Below are 17,644 nucleotides of genomic sequence, written 5' to 3'. Positions count from 1 at the left end.
TAAACGAAGACATATCGTTTTATTTAGGGCTAATTATAAATTATTTATATAATTAGTTATTTCTATTATTTTGATCTTTATATTTTTTAAAAGTTTCATCGGGATCCTTTTATTTACGAAAGTAAAACATTTAATCTTGTTTCTCCTTACATCGTCGATTTTACTGATAAAAATATCACATGTGCTTAGTGATAAACCGAAGTGAGGTAGAGTCAGCATATGCTCAATGATAAACTATACGGTATTTTCGTTAGCAGAATCGATGACGTGAAAAGAAACAAAGTTAAATGTTTCACTTTCATAAGTACAGAGAGCTAGTTTTTAAAAATATAAGTATCGAGATATTAAAAATAACTAATTACATTAGATACTATGTAAATAGTTCTTTTGTTTAAATAGTCGTTGATTAATTTGATTAATTTGATCTGCCGACATCACCCACGTGTCAAAGATTCATCGACCCTTCCAAACTACATCTGAGCCCTCAATTTTATGATTGTGAATAAAGTTTCTAGAATTATATTTAACACATTAAAATATTTTTTTTTAATTTTTTTTGTTTGAAATCAAAAGGTTCCAAAATGATAAAATATGATTTTAGTGTTTAAGGGAAAAAAAAAAGATCTCAATACTTGATCTCTATATTTTTTAACATATAAATATATTTATATTATTATTTTATTTATAATTAAACTGAACATGCAGTTCCATTTGATAATTACTTGTAATAGTCGTCACCAAGGGCTCTATCTGAGTTACTCGGAAGGGGATTCGACAACCTGTGGAGCCCACTATATTGTGCAGTAAAAAGAAAGGTAGTCGTGCGAGTAAATTTTGAATAGTAAGACGATTATCGTGTTCTCTTTTTTGGGTTTCCCGACAAAGCCCTCGAGATCCAACACGCTGACATGTGCACGTGTCGCGATTTCAGAAGTGTTGGAGCGTACGACCGACTCTACAAATATACGCGCAAAGTAGAGAGCAGAAATCCCCCTCTAAAAACCACCTTTCGATTCTGATTAGTTTACTCCGTTTCCAGTGAAAGCGTTGCAGAAGCAAGGAAGAAGAAGATTGGAGGGGTGAGAGAGTCGTCGTCGTCGGAGGAGGATGGCGAGTGGGTCGTTGGGGTTGGAGGAGACCGAGCTGCGCCTGGGGTTGCCCGGCGGCGGCGGCGGGGAAGCCGAGGCCGCGAAGAACTCCTGCAAGAGGGGGTTCGCTGAGACTATCGATCTGAAGCTGAAGCTTCAGACCCCGGTGGACGCAGAGGAACAGATCATAGAGAAAGCGAGAGGCAGCTTGCCGAGCCAGAGGAACCTTGGTGTTTTCTGTGGCAGCGATCCCGAGAAGCCACCTGCTCCCAAGTATGTTTCCCAATTCTCTCTAATGTTTGATGTGTTTTTTGCTGCAAAGGTTTTGTTCTCATAGTTGAAAAGATGCCATCTCCAAGATCATGGATTTATCTCTCTCTCTCTTGATAATTCTATCAAACAAATACATAGTTTTTGTTCTCTTGTGATCAGTAAACAAGATCTTCTGTAATCAGTCTTTTTTCACCAATTAACTTTGGGTTTTGAGACAAGAAAAAGAACACACATCTCAATTCCTTTTGGATAGAAGAAGTTGCTGCTTTTTTCTTGATCTTACATCTCAAAGAGAGTTATTGGCTACCACAAAGGTAAAGGTCAAAAGTATCAGAAGATAGGGTGTCAGTATAATCCTACTATATATATATGCACAACTACAGCAATAAATTCAGGGCATATGATTGATCATTATCATTATATGTGGTCAATATCAGGGCACAGGTTGTGGGTTGGCCTCCAGTTCGATCATTCAGGAAGAACATCCTCTCTGCTCACTCTGAGAAGGGAAGCAAGGAGGGAGGTGAGAAGCCCGGCAACCCGGTGGCTGCCTTCGTCAAGGTCAGCATGGACGGCGCTCCGTACCTCCGTAAGGTGGATCTGAAGATGTACAGAAGCTACCAAGAGCTCTCCATGGGCCTGCAGAAGATGTTCGGCTCCTTCACCAGTGGTACATCTTTGGCTTCATCAATCTCCTAACTACGTGCATGCATCAGTGATGTCCGCCGTTGGATCCATCAGAATCAGGGAATCAGTGTGTGTGAGACACACCATGTGGTTGGCAGCACACATTGCTTCGCCACATGGAGACGACCCACCAATTAGGAGCAATGCTGCATCCCTACCAGAACACAGCATTCATGCAAGCCAACTATGTTTTGGTGTCGAATACTTTGCATGCATACGTTTCCAGCTCAGTGTCTATAATGCTAGTATAAAGCATGTGATAAAGCTGTATCCAAATAGACACAATAATTAACCTCTACAGCATGCAAGATAGAGAGCGTTGATTTCCCCGGTTCAATTGTCAGGAAACTGTGGCTCTCAGGGGATGAGCGGGAGGGACTTCATGAACGAGAGAGAGGTGATGGATCTTCTGAATGGATCTGAGTATGTGCCAACCTACGAAGACAAGGATGGCGACTGGATGCTCGTCGGAGATGTTCCATGGGAGTACGTTTCTATGTTGTCGAGGGAACTGCAGGCCATTGAAATCTTTGTGATCATCCTGTTTCAGTTGTTCTTACAAACTTGCGTCACTGACTCCATTTCAACTTGGTCCAGGATGTTTGTTGACTCCTGCAACCGTCTGAGGATAATGAAGGGATCAGAAGCCATTGGACTCGGTGAGTATCTTCTTGTTCATCAATCGTCAACTTGACATGGATGTTAGCTATCATTCTCCATCATCAAAATTTGATGAATGCATATCTTTGTACGTTCTTTGGAAAAGCATAATGCTTCGCTCTCCTAATTGCAGCCCCAAGAGCAATGGAGAAATGCAAGAACAGAAGCTGAAGATTCCTCCTCCATCACAGCACAGTGACAACAACAAACACCTTGCTGGGTTTGGATCGAGTGGTGCATCTGCATGTGTATTGTGCTTCCACATATGTTAGTGATATATATGTTTGTCAGCATCATTTCTTGATTGTTTTATTTTTATCTCTTTTTATGTCTGTGTTGCCCCCTGTTGGTGTGTTTAATAGATTGTTCAACATGTTATTAATGTATGTAGTGTGTGGGTTTGCATCTATATTTGAAGTAGTTAGGAATCCCTAATGAGATTCTTATTGCCTTGTTCACCCTTATTAAATCCACAATCAACTGGAAGAGGGGGCAAAGCCATTGGTTAATAATGTTGGTGCCTGCTGATTATGTTTATGAATCATATAGCCTTTAAATAATTCAGATATTAGAGATTCAAAGTAATTTGATAGAAGATTAGCATTCATTACAAGTCTCTGAGCATTCAGAAAAATTCACAATATCAATAACATAAATTATTCAGATTTCTATACGAAGATTTGGAAGAAGATTCGCATTCATTAAGAACTATCCTCTAAAGTTTCTATTGGGACATCCTATTGATTAGTGCACTGTGGCACAAATTCAGTCAACGTGAAGGCATAACATATGATCAGTTCATATATAATTCTGAAGCTTAAGCAACTCAATGTGTACGAAATATACTACCTCTAACGAGATATCTATTGCTTAAGTTTGCTTAGAATATAATCTATAGCTACCTTTTTGTTGATTGAATAGAGAATTAAAAGTAAAGACAAAAAAAATATGCTTCAATTAGTGTGATATGGTGTTTATTTATACATGTTAAAAGAGAGAATTTTTCTAAACTGAGCAGAGAGATTTCCTCGTACAGTTGAGAAAAAAGATTTGGAATAAAATGATAAAGTCACATAATAATCGTGGCCTTATTTAAGCACACGCTCGCCTTAGAGTTTCATAAACATTCTAATGAAAGATAAGGAGGTGCATGATACTATTGAGTCACATAATAAGCACAACCCATTTTATTAGTAGGATCACAACGACATACTTAGGCACACAACTTAAACATAAGACAAACATCGAGAGATGTCGACGGTAGTATATGACATCCTTTATTTATGGGATCACCCAAGTAGTAGACAGCTTCAATTCCACTCCATTGAGCTGCTGCTAGTTTGGCTTCAAGTAGACGCCAATGGCTTTAAGATAGGTACCTGCACGTCCATAGAAGCGCGCGATCTAACCCTCTTCCACAGGAAGGTTGAAAGGAGTTCCGCCGCCATCTCCGTACGGTCCATAGGTTCCCATATTAGTGGTAAATGTGAGCTGAGATATGCAAGGAGTTCCACCGTACTCTCCGATGTATCCCGAGATTGCAGTGAGGTATTCCTCGTCAAAAAATTTGATCTGCAACGGCACAGAGTTCGTATGGATTATTGAGGTGTTGATTTAATGGTGAGAGAGGAATAAGCATGCGCATGATTTCTTTCTTCCTTTTTTGTTGCATTTTCTTACGTTGTTGAATACTGAGGTGTAAAAAAGCTTGTAGCGAAGGATAAGAAGCCATTTTTGTGATGTCTAAGTAGTCTAGCAGTGATAGTATGGACTAACATTCATACTATTCCTAGTTCTTGTTCGGTAGGGTTCCCACTCGAATCACTACTGTTTGTGTTCTAAGTTCCTTTGATGCCCAATGGAAGGGAATTAATAGCAGGTGAAAAGGCAAACGGAGGTGAAGCAGGAGGCATGCCAGGTTGGGTGCACCGCCGGGGCCTCCATATCGGGGAGTATCTTCGGCCGTCTCTCCGACCACGTACATGAAGGCGATGGAGTCGACTACTGCCATGGCGCATATCTTGATGCTCTTGATGTGGTCGGCAGGCCCCATGTCCCAGTGGGACCCTCCGTTCGCACCCCAGGTCCCCACCTTGATCACTGCTTCCGCCTGCACGAAAGCATGCATGCATGAGAGAGAGAGAGAGAGAGAGAGAGAGAGAGAGAAGCTCAGCTGCTGCTGCTGCTTCCCCCCTAGCAAGCAAATTATTATTATCTCTCACCATCGCTTTGAACTTTGCGAGCTTGATGAACACCTCCTCCGCCACAATATGCACACGTACAAGGTAGAGATGGGTAGAGTTATTTATAAGACCAAGGTGAGTGAGGGGAGGCTCTTCTGCTGGACTCGCAGTCTACGGAAGGCTCTACACACAGTTTGATCCTGCCATGGAGACACGTTAACTAAGTTGCTGACTATTTTGGGGAAGTGGTTGGGATGGTGCAGGACTGAATGGTAATCGTGAATCGCATGTGAATCACATGCTTCATCTCTTTCAGATTCGAGACTTCAATCAAAACCACGTATGATGTTGTTCGTCAACACATGTATACGTATATTTGTGTGAACGCATTGATCGACCATTTGATTTTTTTGATTTATGCTAAGTTCTTGAAGCATATTGGTGACCCAATTGAATTTTGTAGCGGTTGAGGTGATGACTTGATATTGTGGTAGATCTTGTGATTGTATTCTATTTCTTGGAACTTCAACCAATCATATTTACTACAAGAAAGACAATAGAAGCTGATGTAGATGGTTTACCATTAGTCATGCTTGCTCAATCAGTATTCATGAAAGCATAAAGATGAAGTGAAGAGTGTTTACGAAGAAGAAGTATATGATTAAAATTTTTTTTGAGATATCACAAGACACGTTTAGTGAAAACCAATGCTAGTGAAGGGCCGATGCATGAATTATGATAATTTATTAACTACAAATGAGATGTTTAAATGTGTAAGAGATAAATATTGCAAGAAACTAGATACTTGTCTGAGGTATATGGGATTTATAGTAGAGTTACCATAATTTAATTTGAGTGATTAGTAGTGGATAATGGGGTGGTGATTTTTTTGATATTTACATATTTGTATTTGATAATAGATCTTAAATGTACTTCTTTCGGGATAAGAGAAATCTAAAAGATGTGAACATTTCTTCCGCTCTTAGAAAATAGTTTAAGGTTCCTAGATCATTGATGGAGAATCAATTTACTAATTACTTTAGGAATTGTTGGATCTCAATAGGATTATTACCTGTGATGATAATATCATACACATTAATCAATAGATGTATTATACTTTTCTTTTGTTATTGTAGAAATAAAGAGGTGTTAGACTTGGAGTTGAAGAAGTTGGTTGACAAAAAAAAAAGCCAAAGTTCTATATACTAAGCTCTTGGAACTTGGCAAAGTCTACAAATAGCTTTTCGTAGTTTATAAACATAACTTAGATATTGAAGATGGATCAAGCGAAGGAGTTACTATCTAAAGGTATCTTTAGTTAAGTTCTAATGTAAGAAAGTATTATAAATATCTAGTTTGTGTATATGCCAGCCTTGAGTAATAGCCAAGCTCAGGATGAGTCAGATTATCATCGATTTAACAATTAGACTGAATGTTTTTATGAAATCAATGTTGTTGAAATCCTTTGGTTACTTGAAGTGCTTTGTATTGAGCATTGGATTCATCTATGTTTCACATAGTTCGAAAGATCCACTTACACTTGATGACATTTTGTGTATGGTGAGATGTTATAAGGGTCCTTGTGGCATTATGAAGTAGAGTATCATATCATTCACATATGACTTGGCACTAATGTAGAGATTTTTGATCTTAAGTGATAGTTATAGGTTTTTAGACGAAGGTGGAGAGTATATGGTAGCATAGAGATAAAAAATTTGACATGGTTTTAAGATGTTACTTTTAGAGTTTATTATCACGTAGTATTATTAGGTTGCGGAGGTCAGGCGACTGTCTCTGGTCTCTTGAAAAGACTCCTCCGTTTGATTGGTCGAACTTTCTCCCCATACTGATTTCGATCAGAAGATTCCCACAGCTCCTCTCCTTCACTCCCTTACACCCGTTTTGATCATTCCGTTAAAGGAAAGAATATGTCTTCTTTTTCTTCTTAGAGGGATCCTAATCGTCCAAATCAATTAATTACTGAATCCGCTTCAATCTTTTGGTAGGCGAACTCAAGCGCCAACTAAATCACACTCTTCTCGCACATCTATCATCTTTGTTGATTCCTAAAATAATCATGCATATAATCATTCATATAATTCCGTCTGGTAATAGAATAGGCCAGTTTGCCGTTCGTTCTTAAAGCTTCCAACACTCTACTTTTTGCTCTATAGATAAGATTTCTCCAACTATACGAGGAAATCTCTCTATTCTGTTGAGAGATTTCCTCATATAGTTGGGAAAATCCAACTGTATTGAAGCATTTTCATTTCTTCAATAAAGCTTCTTCTCTTCTTCAATAAAGTTTCTTCTTCGATAGTCCTATGTCTCTTAAGAGGATTAGGACGCCCTAAAGTAAACCAGAGGTCCCCCAAAGCGAAGAAGAAAGAAGAGCAGGAACAACAGTCCTCTCTTGGTTGCATATGATATATAATAAAGTAAATACACAGCATCCCTTTCTTTTGCCCGACTCGAAGTTCAGGTCAAGTAACAAGGAAAAGCCAAAATCTAGTAACTATTGGTATGTCTAGTCGTTCTTTTGCTTGAATCTGCCATTATTCTTTCTTGAGTTCCACCTTCGTCCGTGGACTCTCTTCGCCTATCTGCACCAATCTGCATTGGCACGGGGTCGCCAAGAGAACCATTGCTTCAAATCATGGAAAACTAGGGCACTTTCGGTATCGGTGGATTAAAATTATTGACGAGTCAATTCCCCGTTTTAGGTGATCCACATCTGAGGGCACTCTACTTGTATTTGGTTGTGCAAACAGAAGAATCAAACAATCGCATAAATCTCATATTCCATAGATTGAGATAAGCCAGACCCTTTTTGCAAGACAATAGATACTGTTTCCTACCGACACAACGAGCGTCATGCCGCCACTTGTGTCTCCTTACTTTCTTTGCCTTTCTAGTAGTTGCTTGTCTCTTTTGCTTCGAACCTGTCGGTTTAGGAAATAGATAGATTCAAAGACATATAAGGTGTTTAAGGTGAATTCGGGTTAGGAAGTTCACAGGGCGGGCATGATCTGAAAAGTGTTCGATCGTTGTGATTGAATACCTAGTATGGTTCCCCACATGAGAAAGCAGTACGATTCATTCCTCTTTCATGCTCTTTGACATCTTTAAAGGGTCGTCTAGTCTAAAGAATATGGATAAGCAGGGAAATCCAATATCTATTCAAAAAGAACAATAGCCAGGCCTATTAGATTTCATAATAAATCATCATCAATTCAATAAATATTATGATGAATCTAAGGATAATCCATATATATATTATGGGCAGCTCGACAGATCCATCGACTGTCCATCTGCACAAATTGGACTTAGCTAATTTTAATTAAGTCTCATTACCCTTGTGATATTCGTCCGCAAGAGCTAAGTCTTCCTGTTATGATAGTACAAGCAAAGTACTATTATTGCTCCATGAAAATATAAACTTAGGAGCTATACAATATAAAGATAGATTTTACAAGCTTACAGACAATCTAAGGTAAAAGTGCTCATGTCGATGCAATGATCTATCCCTATAATCAAAGTATTATTTGGCACGCTCCTACCTAGGGGTTCCAAAGTGTTAAGATAGTTTTTGCTTGTTGCTTGTCTTAATTCAAATATAAGAAAACTAATGGCATAATTATATATCTCCATGTATATGTAACAATTGATCTAAATTCAACTAGAACTTTCCGATGATCAACTTAGATATACGAATGTGGTGGTGGATGGGACTGGATGATCTACAATGTCAAATTTCACTGGTTTGGCTTGGAAGATTAAGCTCATTGTATTATTTTGTTGGTCTTTTAATTAAATATGAAAGAAGCTCAATGATTTGGGAGACAAACATAAATGCACAAAGAAAGAGCATCATTCTTACTAGTTCTTTAATAAAAATAAAATAGTACAAGACTCACGGGAGTCTTCCGATCAGCTTAAATGCATAATGAATCGTTACAAATCCCATTCATAACAGGTTCATAACAGGTACTGCTGCTGCTGGTTCTCTTTGTATTGGTACAAGTCCCAGTTGTGACAGCTTCATGCACCTTTTGGTTCTATAAATACCCCCCCATCCATCCTCTCTCTCCCCATCGACTCGAGTGTGTTTGCATATCATCCGGTGTGAGAGGAGTTCCTTCATTCAATAGCTCGCTGATGGTGAGAGAGACGCTATATAGATACTCTGCCTCCACCGAAAGAATATAGCTTTGCTTCCTTTAGAGGGAGGCCTATCTATTATGTAGTACTGCAGTTTCTATTCTAACTCTATGTGGTTTGTGATGGATGATGCATGGTGGTGCAGGCTTCCAACCAGATCAAGACGGCCGCGCATGCCCGAGGGGGCGTCCCCAAACGTCCATGCGGCAACGAGTCTCGTTGGTCCATGGAACCTGCAGACAAAATCACAGGCATCAGCATTGGCGCTGCTTCATGCGTAAACTCCATTAAGATAACCTTCGACATCGACGGAACCCCTCGCGTAACTCCCAGATATGGAGGCCCCGGCGGTGAACTATTCCAGGCATGCCTCTCCGACCTCCATCCATCCATGCATCTATTCTTTTGCCTTCCCCTCCCTCCTACTAATACCTGCTATCAAATATATAAGACGCTAAATCTATCATCGCTCTAATTGCCTCGCAGTTTAGTCTGATGCAAGATGAATACCTCACCTCCGTTTCTGGGTATGTCAAACACGACTGTTCTGAATTTCCATGTGTATCTCAACTCACGTTTACCACCAATCTTGCAAAGACATACGGTCCATATGGAGGTGGGGGTGGAACCTTTTTCGAAGTCAATGTAGAATATGACGAGATTAAGGGCTTCTTTGGTCATGCAACTGAAGAGTATCTCACTGCATTTGGAGTCTACGTGATGCTGGCTTAGCCAACCCTTGTGGAGAGTGTTACTATCCATCTCTGTCTCTCTGTGTGCCATGATGAATAAGGATGCCAATGTCTGTTACTGGCATCTATGTTTTAGTTGGGTGTGTGTTTGAGTAGTGTGAAATAAAGTCTATCTTCATGCATCTGTCACTACTAACAATATGATGTGTCTCGTTGACAACATTTTTTACTTTTGAACAAGAAGGAAATAATAAGTCTAACAATAAGTCTAACTCTACATGCCATCTTCTTAGTCACCCTATTATAAACAAGAAGGAAATTCTTGTGCTACATTAACTTATATGATGTAGCATCTGCATAGTCATATCTTAATAGAACAATATCATAAACACTCAATTGAAATCCCGATGATATTATATTGAAAATAAATCTAATAAATCAAGTTTGACTAGATTATTTAAGTTTATAATAAGACTTTTGTAACGTAAAACAACATCGCTCAGTAACTAACTGTATCGTTGTCGACACAGATATAGAGTGGCTTTTACTTATTATTTTTATTTTTCTCATTCACAACAATTATCTGTGACTCTCAGCGAGGCTATTGTCCTCTTATTATCTTATTATCTTTTATTTTTATGTTTCCAATTATAAATTAATCATATTAGAATACATAGATTTAAATGTTTGAATTTCATAACTATAGATATAGCAATGTAATCTTTTAAAATATAAATATTAAAATATTAAAAATATGACTTAAGTAGTCTGAAATAGTATTAATAAGGATGCCACTGTCAGTTATTGGCATTTATGTTTGAATTGGGTGTCAGCTTAAGTAGTGTGAAATAAAGTCTATCTTATTAATACTATGATGTGTCTCATTGGTGACATTTGTGACTTTTCAACACATTGTTGGCCCATTAGGTAATAATAAGTCGAACTTACCATGCCCACTTCTAAGTCATCCTATTATAAACCGGAAGGAAATTCTTCACTAACTTATCATAGTCATACATTAATTGAGCAACATCATAAATAGTCAATTGAAGTCACAATGATATTATAAAAGTAAATTTGATAAATCAAGTTCGACAAGATTACTTAAGTTTATAATAGGGAGAGTCCCTCTCATCAAGATTATTTAAAAATAATTTTATTTAATTAGAATCTAAATCTTTAAAAAAATATTTTACACGTGCACACAAATTTTATAAAATAGAAAAATAAATCTAATAAACATAATAATACCACATTAAGTCTAATTGCTAATGTGAGTCATAACGATCGTTTGTCATAAATGTCATACTTTCTTCTATATACCATAACGCTTTTAGTCCTTTCTATTATAGTAAAAAATGTCTCTTATAATTTGTCTATTTATAACAATCCTATTATATACATTCAATCATAATATGTACATGCATAAATGTAAATAAAATAGCAAAAATAAATAATTTTAATTATATAAATAAAAATATCAATTATAATGTCCACTTAAACATGTATCATCATATCTTTTACGAGTTATTCATAAACCCAATCATAAGAATATTTTTTTTCAAACACTTTAGACTATAAGTTCTAAATGAATGGATTAGAAATTAATACAATGGAACTCAAGTTTTTAATTGATATTAATTATTTTTAGACTCTTTTCTTTAACCACCAAGTAATTTTAACCATAATGCATAGAATTACTATAGTACTTGCTATTCTTATAGAAAAAACTATTATGATACGTCACAAAGTATCTTTAGTGACTTAACAATTGAGTCTAACTATACCAAGTCTTGAGATAAAATTTTACAATCATAAAGTTTGATTAGTAACCTCAAAGCATACTACAAAAACAGCTTTTATTCTTAAAAATATAATAATGTATTGCTTAATAATAAAATATAAAGTAGACTTCTTATTATCGAGGTAATTTATAAAATTAGTATTTGAAAATACTATTATTTCAAGTTAATCTATTTTTATATATGTGAGCATATAATCCTTCATCCTTCTATATATCTTATTATTTTCTTTCTAACCTTTTAGTACTTGATAACTCTAATATATACCTAATATTCTGACTACAAAATTGATACCTGGTTTGGTACAAGCTTGAGCAAACTTTCAATTGCATATACATAATAAATATTTTTCTTTATCAGATTTTTTAAAGTTATTTTAAAAACACTTGGTTTCATGAAAATTTTTAATCTTATCATTTGTTGAATAAAGTTATATATTAAATCACACTAAGACTAAATTAATATATATCTATTTTTTAAGATAACCCTAGCAATCCTTAAGATCTGAATATTTCAATGCTAATAACATATTCATATCAATAATATTAAAATTCTTAGTGAAATTTTTTTTTGATTTGGTATAATAAACCATGATCCCTATTAGCAAGAAAAAATATTATCTATATATAGACCAATATAATAAACTAGCTCTCACTAATTATTAGATATAAATATTGATCAATAGTATTTTTTTTAAAATTTGAAGAAAGTAATAGTATAAAAACACTTTATACATGATTATGTAGAAGTTTGTTTAATACCATAATAGATTTTCTAAATTTGCATACCAAAATTTATATATTTTTTAATTTTCTATACAAATCGTTTAAGTTATCTATATAAATCTAGATTCCCATTAAAAAAAAAATTTACATTCAAATGATATAACTCAAGATCATAATAAGCTCCTAATATCATGACGATTTTTAACGAGTTCATTTAAAAAACAAAAAAAAAAATATCTCGTTATGGTGTTTATTTATACATGTTAAAAGAGAGAATTTTTTTCAACTGAGCAGAGAGATTTCCTCGTACAGTTGAGGAAAAAGATTTGGAATAAAACGATAAAGTCACATAATAATAATGGCCTTATATAAGCACACGCTCGCCTTAGAGTTTCATAAACATTCTAATGAAAGATAAGGAGGTGCATGATACTATTGAGTCACATAATAAGCACAACCCATTTTATTTGTAGGATCACAACGACATACTTAGGCACACAACTTAAACATAAGACAAACATCGAGAGATGTCAACGGTAGTATATGACATCCTTTATTTATTGGATCACCCAAGTAATAGACAGCTTCAATTGCACTCCATTGAGCTGCTACTAGTTTGGCTTCAAGTAGACGCCAATGGCAGTAAGATAGGGACCTGCACGTCCGTAGAAGCGCGCGATCTTACCCTCTTCCACAGGAAGGTTGAAAGGAGTTCCGCCGCCACTTCCGTACGGTCCGTAATTTTCTTGATTCGTGGCAAATGTGAGCTGAGATATGCAAGGAGTTCCACCGCACTCTCCGATGTATCCCGAGATTGAGGTGAGGTATTCCTCGTCAGAAATTTTGATCTGCAACGGCACAGAGTTCACATGGATTATTGAGGTGTTGATTTCTTGGAATGCACAGCACTGTAATCGTGAGAGACGATTAAGCATGTGCATGATTTCTTTCCTTTATTTTGTTGCATTTTCTTTCGTTGTTGAATACTGAGGTGTAAAAAAGCTTCTATAAGAAGTCATTTTTGTGATGTTTATGATAAGATTAATTCAAATAATTAGGATTAGATAAAATAAAAAATAAAAATTTAGATTAAAATAAATAGATAAGAATGAAAATACTTATTGGGATATGATATTTTTTATTATTAAAAAATATACTTTATCTTTTGACTAATATAAATAAGTTTTTTGGATTAATCATTAAGTGTGGTATCGGAGCGTGATTCGAAGAAGACCAATAAGAGTACATCGATTAAAAAAGAATGAAAGGCTAATAGATCAAAAGAAAAGAAACAAGAAGATGACATGCACCAAAGTAAGTGTTCCTAATTAACTTCTTTTTATCTTCAAAGGTAAAAAATATTAATTTTGGATCATTAAAATGAAAACTCTATTTATTTTATAAGGATTATGGAATTTTGTAGAGAATGATTTTGTTGAGTATGATATAAAGGATCTTAATATTACTAAATATTAAAAAGATCAAATGAATGAGAATATGTAGAAAGACGCAAGAACTATCTACATACTATAACAAGCAATAGATGAGTCTCTATTTTCTTAAATCATGATGACATCAACATCAATAAAAGATTAAAAAATATTAAAAAGTATGTTTGAAGGCATAGATAAGATACAAATTTCAAAGCTTTAAATTCTTTGACGTGAATTCGAAACTCTTATAATAAAATATTTTGAATCTATCATTGGTTTTTTTCGAAAGCCTCTTTTATTATGAACTAAATAAGACCTTATAATAAAAATCTAAAAGATCAAATTATAGTAGAAAATGTTTTATGGCGTTTATCTCTAAAATTTACTATGATTTTTACTGCAAGAAGTTAAGGATATAAATATATTATCTGTTGATGAATTAATGGGTTTACTTTAGTTCATGAATAAAAAGTGAACAGATCTTTAGATAAAATTTTAAAATATGCTCTTTAAATGAAGATAAATTAGAAAGACCAAAAGAAAATTTTAAAAACCAAATCTATAGAGAAAGATCAAAATAATAAAAAATATAGATAATCTAATGCTCAAGGCAAAGAAAGAGGCCGATCAAATGAAAAACAGAGGAACTCTATTGAAGACAATAAAGAAACCTATAAATGTTTTTATTACAAAAAAAATGGATGTATTAAAAAAATTACTAGTACAAAAATAAAAATCTAAATGTTCCCTATCACTATAAAAAATATGATCATCTTGAAAAAGATTCTTGAAATAAAAATCGAGTAAATTATCATGAAAATAATAATAATAATAATAAAAGTATAAAAAATATATCAATTTGATTTTTGAATAGTAAATGCATGTTCCTTTGATGCCTAATGGAAGGGAACTAATAGCAGGTGATAAGACAGAAGGAGGTGAAGCAGGAGGCATGCCTCGTTGGATGTACCGCCGGGGCCTCCATATGGGTGAGTCTGTTTGGTCGTCTCTCCAATCACGTACGTGAAGGCTATGGAGTCGACAACACCCCCGGCGCGAATCCTGATTGACTTGATGCAGTCGGCGCGCCCCATGTCCCAGCGGGACCCTCCATCCACACCCCACGTCCCCACCTTGATCTCTGGTTCCCCCTGCATGCATATCACGAATGAGAGACAGAAAGAGAGAGAGAGAGTAAGCAGGGCTCCTGCTACTTTCCCCAGTAAATTATTATTTTCTCTCACCATAGCTTTGAACTTTGCGATAAATAAGGGAGAGATGGGCAGAGGTACTTATAAGACCAAGGTGAGTGAGGGGAAGCTCTCCTGCTTGACTCGCAGTCTACGGAAGGCTCATACACAGAGTTTGGTCTTGCCATGGAGAAATGTTAATTAAGTTGGTATAGGGACATTAGGCGGGCAATTAAGTTGCTGATGGATGGTGCACGACTCAATGGTAATCGTCAATCACATATTTTTGTTAGATTTTATGTTCATAATATATATTATTAATTCAATTGAATTTTGATTAGGATGACAATTAAGTTGCTGACTATTCTTAGATACTGATTGGGATAATGCATAAATCAATGGTAATCGTGAATCACATATTTTTGTTAGATTTTGTTATCATATTTAATAAAGTAAAATATATTAGGATGACATTTAAGTTGCTGACTATTTTTAGACAGTGATTAGGATGATGCATGACTCAGTGGTAATCGTGAATCATATATTCTTGTTAGGTTCTATGGTCATATTTAATTAAATAAAATATATTAGGATGACATTTAAGTTGCTGACTATTTTTAGATGGTGATTAGGATGATGCATGACTCAGTGGTAATCGTGAATCATATATTCTTGTTACGTTCTATGGTCATATTTAATTAAATAAAATATATGTAATTATGAATCACATATTCTTATTAGATTCGGTCATATTTAATTAGATAAGATATTGATAGAGAATAAAGTGACATCAGCTTTGGCCTATTGACGCACCCTGGGATCCACTCTCACCTCAGAAGTAACCTGGGCAAAAGAAGCCCACGCACCTCTCCTGCCCAAATATCAATGTAAATAATTTCAAAGATGAGTTATATCTCACTCAAGAAAGCATTATTAACTACTAGTTGACATATATGCTATTCTTGAGTAATAGCCAAACTCATGATGAGTTAGATTATCATTAGTTTAACAACTGGACTAAATATTTTTATGAAATCAACACTTGATCATCGATAAAACCCTTTGGCCACTAAATGTGCCTTGTATTTAACAATGAATCTATTTGGGTTTCACTTAGTTTGAAAGATTTGCTTACGATTGATTATATTTTTTGTGTGTTGAGATGGTACAAGGATCCATGTGGTATTATGGAGTAGGGTATAAGGTATCATATTCTTCACACATGGCTTGATGTTAAATAGATATTTTTGGGCTTGGGTGATGGTTGCAGGTTCAGTAGGCTTAGGTAGAGAACTTGTGATAGCATGGCGGTAACGGATTATTGGATATCATTTTTGGAGTAAGTTGTCATGTGATATTTAGGCTTGGTATTATTATTGGGTTGTGTTGGAGGTATAAGAATTGATAGAGAGTTAGTAGAGTGATGCCAAGGCCGTTGCTTCATTGGGCATTGTAGAGTGAGTTGGTAAAGGAGTAGATGGGGAAGTTGCAAAGGGGGCGAGGTGTTGCTAAACTAGAGTGATAATGAAGGACAGTTTTAGAGGAGAACCGCTAGTTGATGTGGTGAGAGGTGTACTTGAGGGGGTTTGAGGTTTACTTATATGAATATATTGATGTATAGTTATTGTAGTGGCTCGCATTATTGAAGGAGCATGATTTTGTAAGGAAAAGGTGGACTCAACAAAAATAACTTGACATGATACAAATACCTTTTGAGTTTAAGGGTCAAAGTATTGAAACATATTATATTCAAGGGGGTACCCAATAAAGATGCAATGCTTAGATCTTAGTGTTAACTTATGTGATGTGTAGGGGTATAGCTAGAGATAATATAAACAATTTTTGAAGGTTTATGATTTTGTAAAATAATTTTTTAAATAGTGATTGGTGTTGTAGGATTGGGGGAAGCATGCGGTTAATAAGGTAAACTATAGTTTGAAAGCATACTATCCAAAAGGTTAGTGGCATGGAGGCTTAGTATAAAAGGGTGAGACCAATTTCAACTATATGTTGATGCTTTTGTTTCCCAGAGTCAACTAGTTGAGGTGTGTGTGGTGGTGACTCAAAATATTGTATATCACAGGATAAGAGGTAAGTTGTTCAGGCTTGGTCTTTAATTCCTCTATTAAAATAAACTATTTTGATGATAGACTTGAAAAAGTTATTGACCATCGTTCTAAAATGGGTAAATATTCTATTGACTTTATATTTATGTTTGAGAGGGTATAGTCGTGTATATTTGGTGAAGTAATCTATATAAATTATAAAAAAAATCTAAATTATTAAAGAAGGTGATTGGGGCCGAGCCCAAATATCAATGTAAATAATTTCAAATGGTTTGGAGCAAAATATAATGATGGTCCAAAAGGTAGTTTATGACTTTTATTGTTAAGGTAAATATCACAATGAATTGTAATTATACTTGATTTGAAAGTTAGAAGGGAGTAATGAGAAATTAGCTATTGTTAAATGACGGATGACAGATGATCAAGGCGATAATGTCATACATCAATTAGAGCAACAACTAAAGCAAGAGTGATTGGTTGGTGATTTGTGAAGCTAATGACTATTCATAAATGTTATCTTTATTGTGGCCTCGGACAAAGGATACCCTCATGCTTATATCCTTCACAAGAAATAAGTCAAAAAATAATTCAATAATGATGTTATTTTGTTTATAGAATTGAGAGGCAAAGATAATATTTCTTTTGATGCAAGGTGCACATAGAATATCATCAAATGTTTGTGTT

The 17,644-nt window shown here is 35.3% G+C and overlaps 3 protein-coding genes and 1 long non-coding RNA gene across 4 annotated transcripts; 2 read left to right on the top strand and 2 right to left on the bottom strand.

Moving 5' to 3' along the window:
- The first annotated feature begins 986 nt into the window (after nucleotides 1–986).
- On the top strand, nucleotides 987–3,117 carry LOC135593789 (auxin-responsive protein IAA30-like). The gene is made up of 5 exons (XM_065084063.1): nucleotides 987–1,361; nucleotides 1,799–2,031; nucleotides 2,393–2,534; nucleotides 2,646–2,707; nucleotides 2,842–3,117. Exons 1-5 carry the CDS (start codon nucleotides 1,108–1,110, stop codon nucleotides 2,877–2,879), a joined length of 729 nt encoding a protein of 242 aa, XP_064940135.1. The 5' UTR covers nucleotides 987–1,107; the 3' UTR covers nucleotides 2,880–3,117.
- Nucleotides 3,118–3,907: 790 nt separating this feature from the next.
- On the bottom strand, nucleotides 3,908–4,982 carry LOC135594390 (jacalin-related lectin 19-like). Its single transcript, XM_065084771.1, has 3 exons — nucleotides 4,931–4,982; nucleotides 4,624–4,818; nucleotides 3,908–4,280 (listed from the first exon to the last, which is right to left on the bottom strand). Exons 1-3 carry the CDS (start codon nucleotides 4,931–4,933, stop codon nucleotides 4,113–4,115), a joined length of 366 nt encoding a protein of 121 aa, XP_064940843.1. The 5' UTR covers nucleotides 4,934–4,982; the 3' UTR covers nucleotides 3,908–4,112.
- A 4,000-nt stretch (nucleotides 4,983–8,982) lies between these two features.
- Nucleotides 8,983–9,799, top strand: LOC135594389 (mannose/glucose-specific lectin-like). The gene is made up of 3 exons (XM_065084770.1): nucleotides 8,983–9,052; nucleotides 9,198–9,416; nucleotides 9,539–9,799. The coding sequence occupies exons 1-3, from the start codon at nucleotides 9,050–9,052 to the stop codon at nucleotides 9,782–9,784; spliced, it is 468 nt and encodes a 155-aa protein (XP_064940842.1). The 5' UTR covers nucleotides 8,983–9,049; the 3' UTR covers nucleotides 9,785–9,799.
- Nucleotides 9,800–12,706: 2,907 nt separating this feature from the next.
- LOC135594388 (uncharacterized) lies at nucleotides 12,707–14,926 on the bottom strand. The gene is made up of 2 exons (XR_010480083.1): nucleotides 14,661–14,926; nucleotides 12,707–13,119 (listed from the first exon to the last, which is right to left on the bottom strand). It is a non-coding gene; the product is annotated as an uncharacterized LOC135594388 (long non-coding RNA).
- Nucleotides 14,927–17,644: the final 2,718 nt, after the last annotated feature.

This window comes from Musa acuminata, chromosome BXJ1-9 (genome assembly GCF_036884655.1).
Source record: "Musa acuminata AAA Group cultivar baxijiao chromosome BXJ1-9, Cavendish_Baxijiao_AAA, whole genome shotgun sequence".
Classification (NCBI taxonomy): domain Eukaryota; kingdom Viridiplantae; phylum Streptophyta; class Magnoliopsida; order Zingiberales; family Musaceae; genus Musa; species Musa acuminata.
This window is presented reverse-complemented; position numbering and strand designations above follow the sequence as displayed.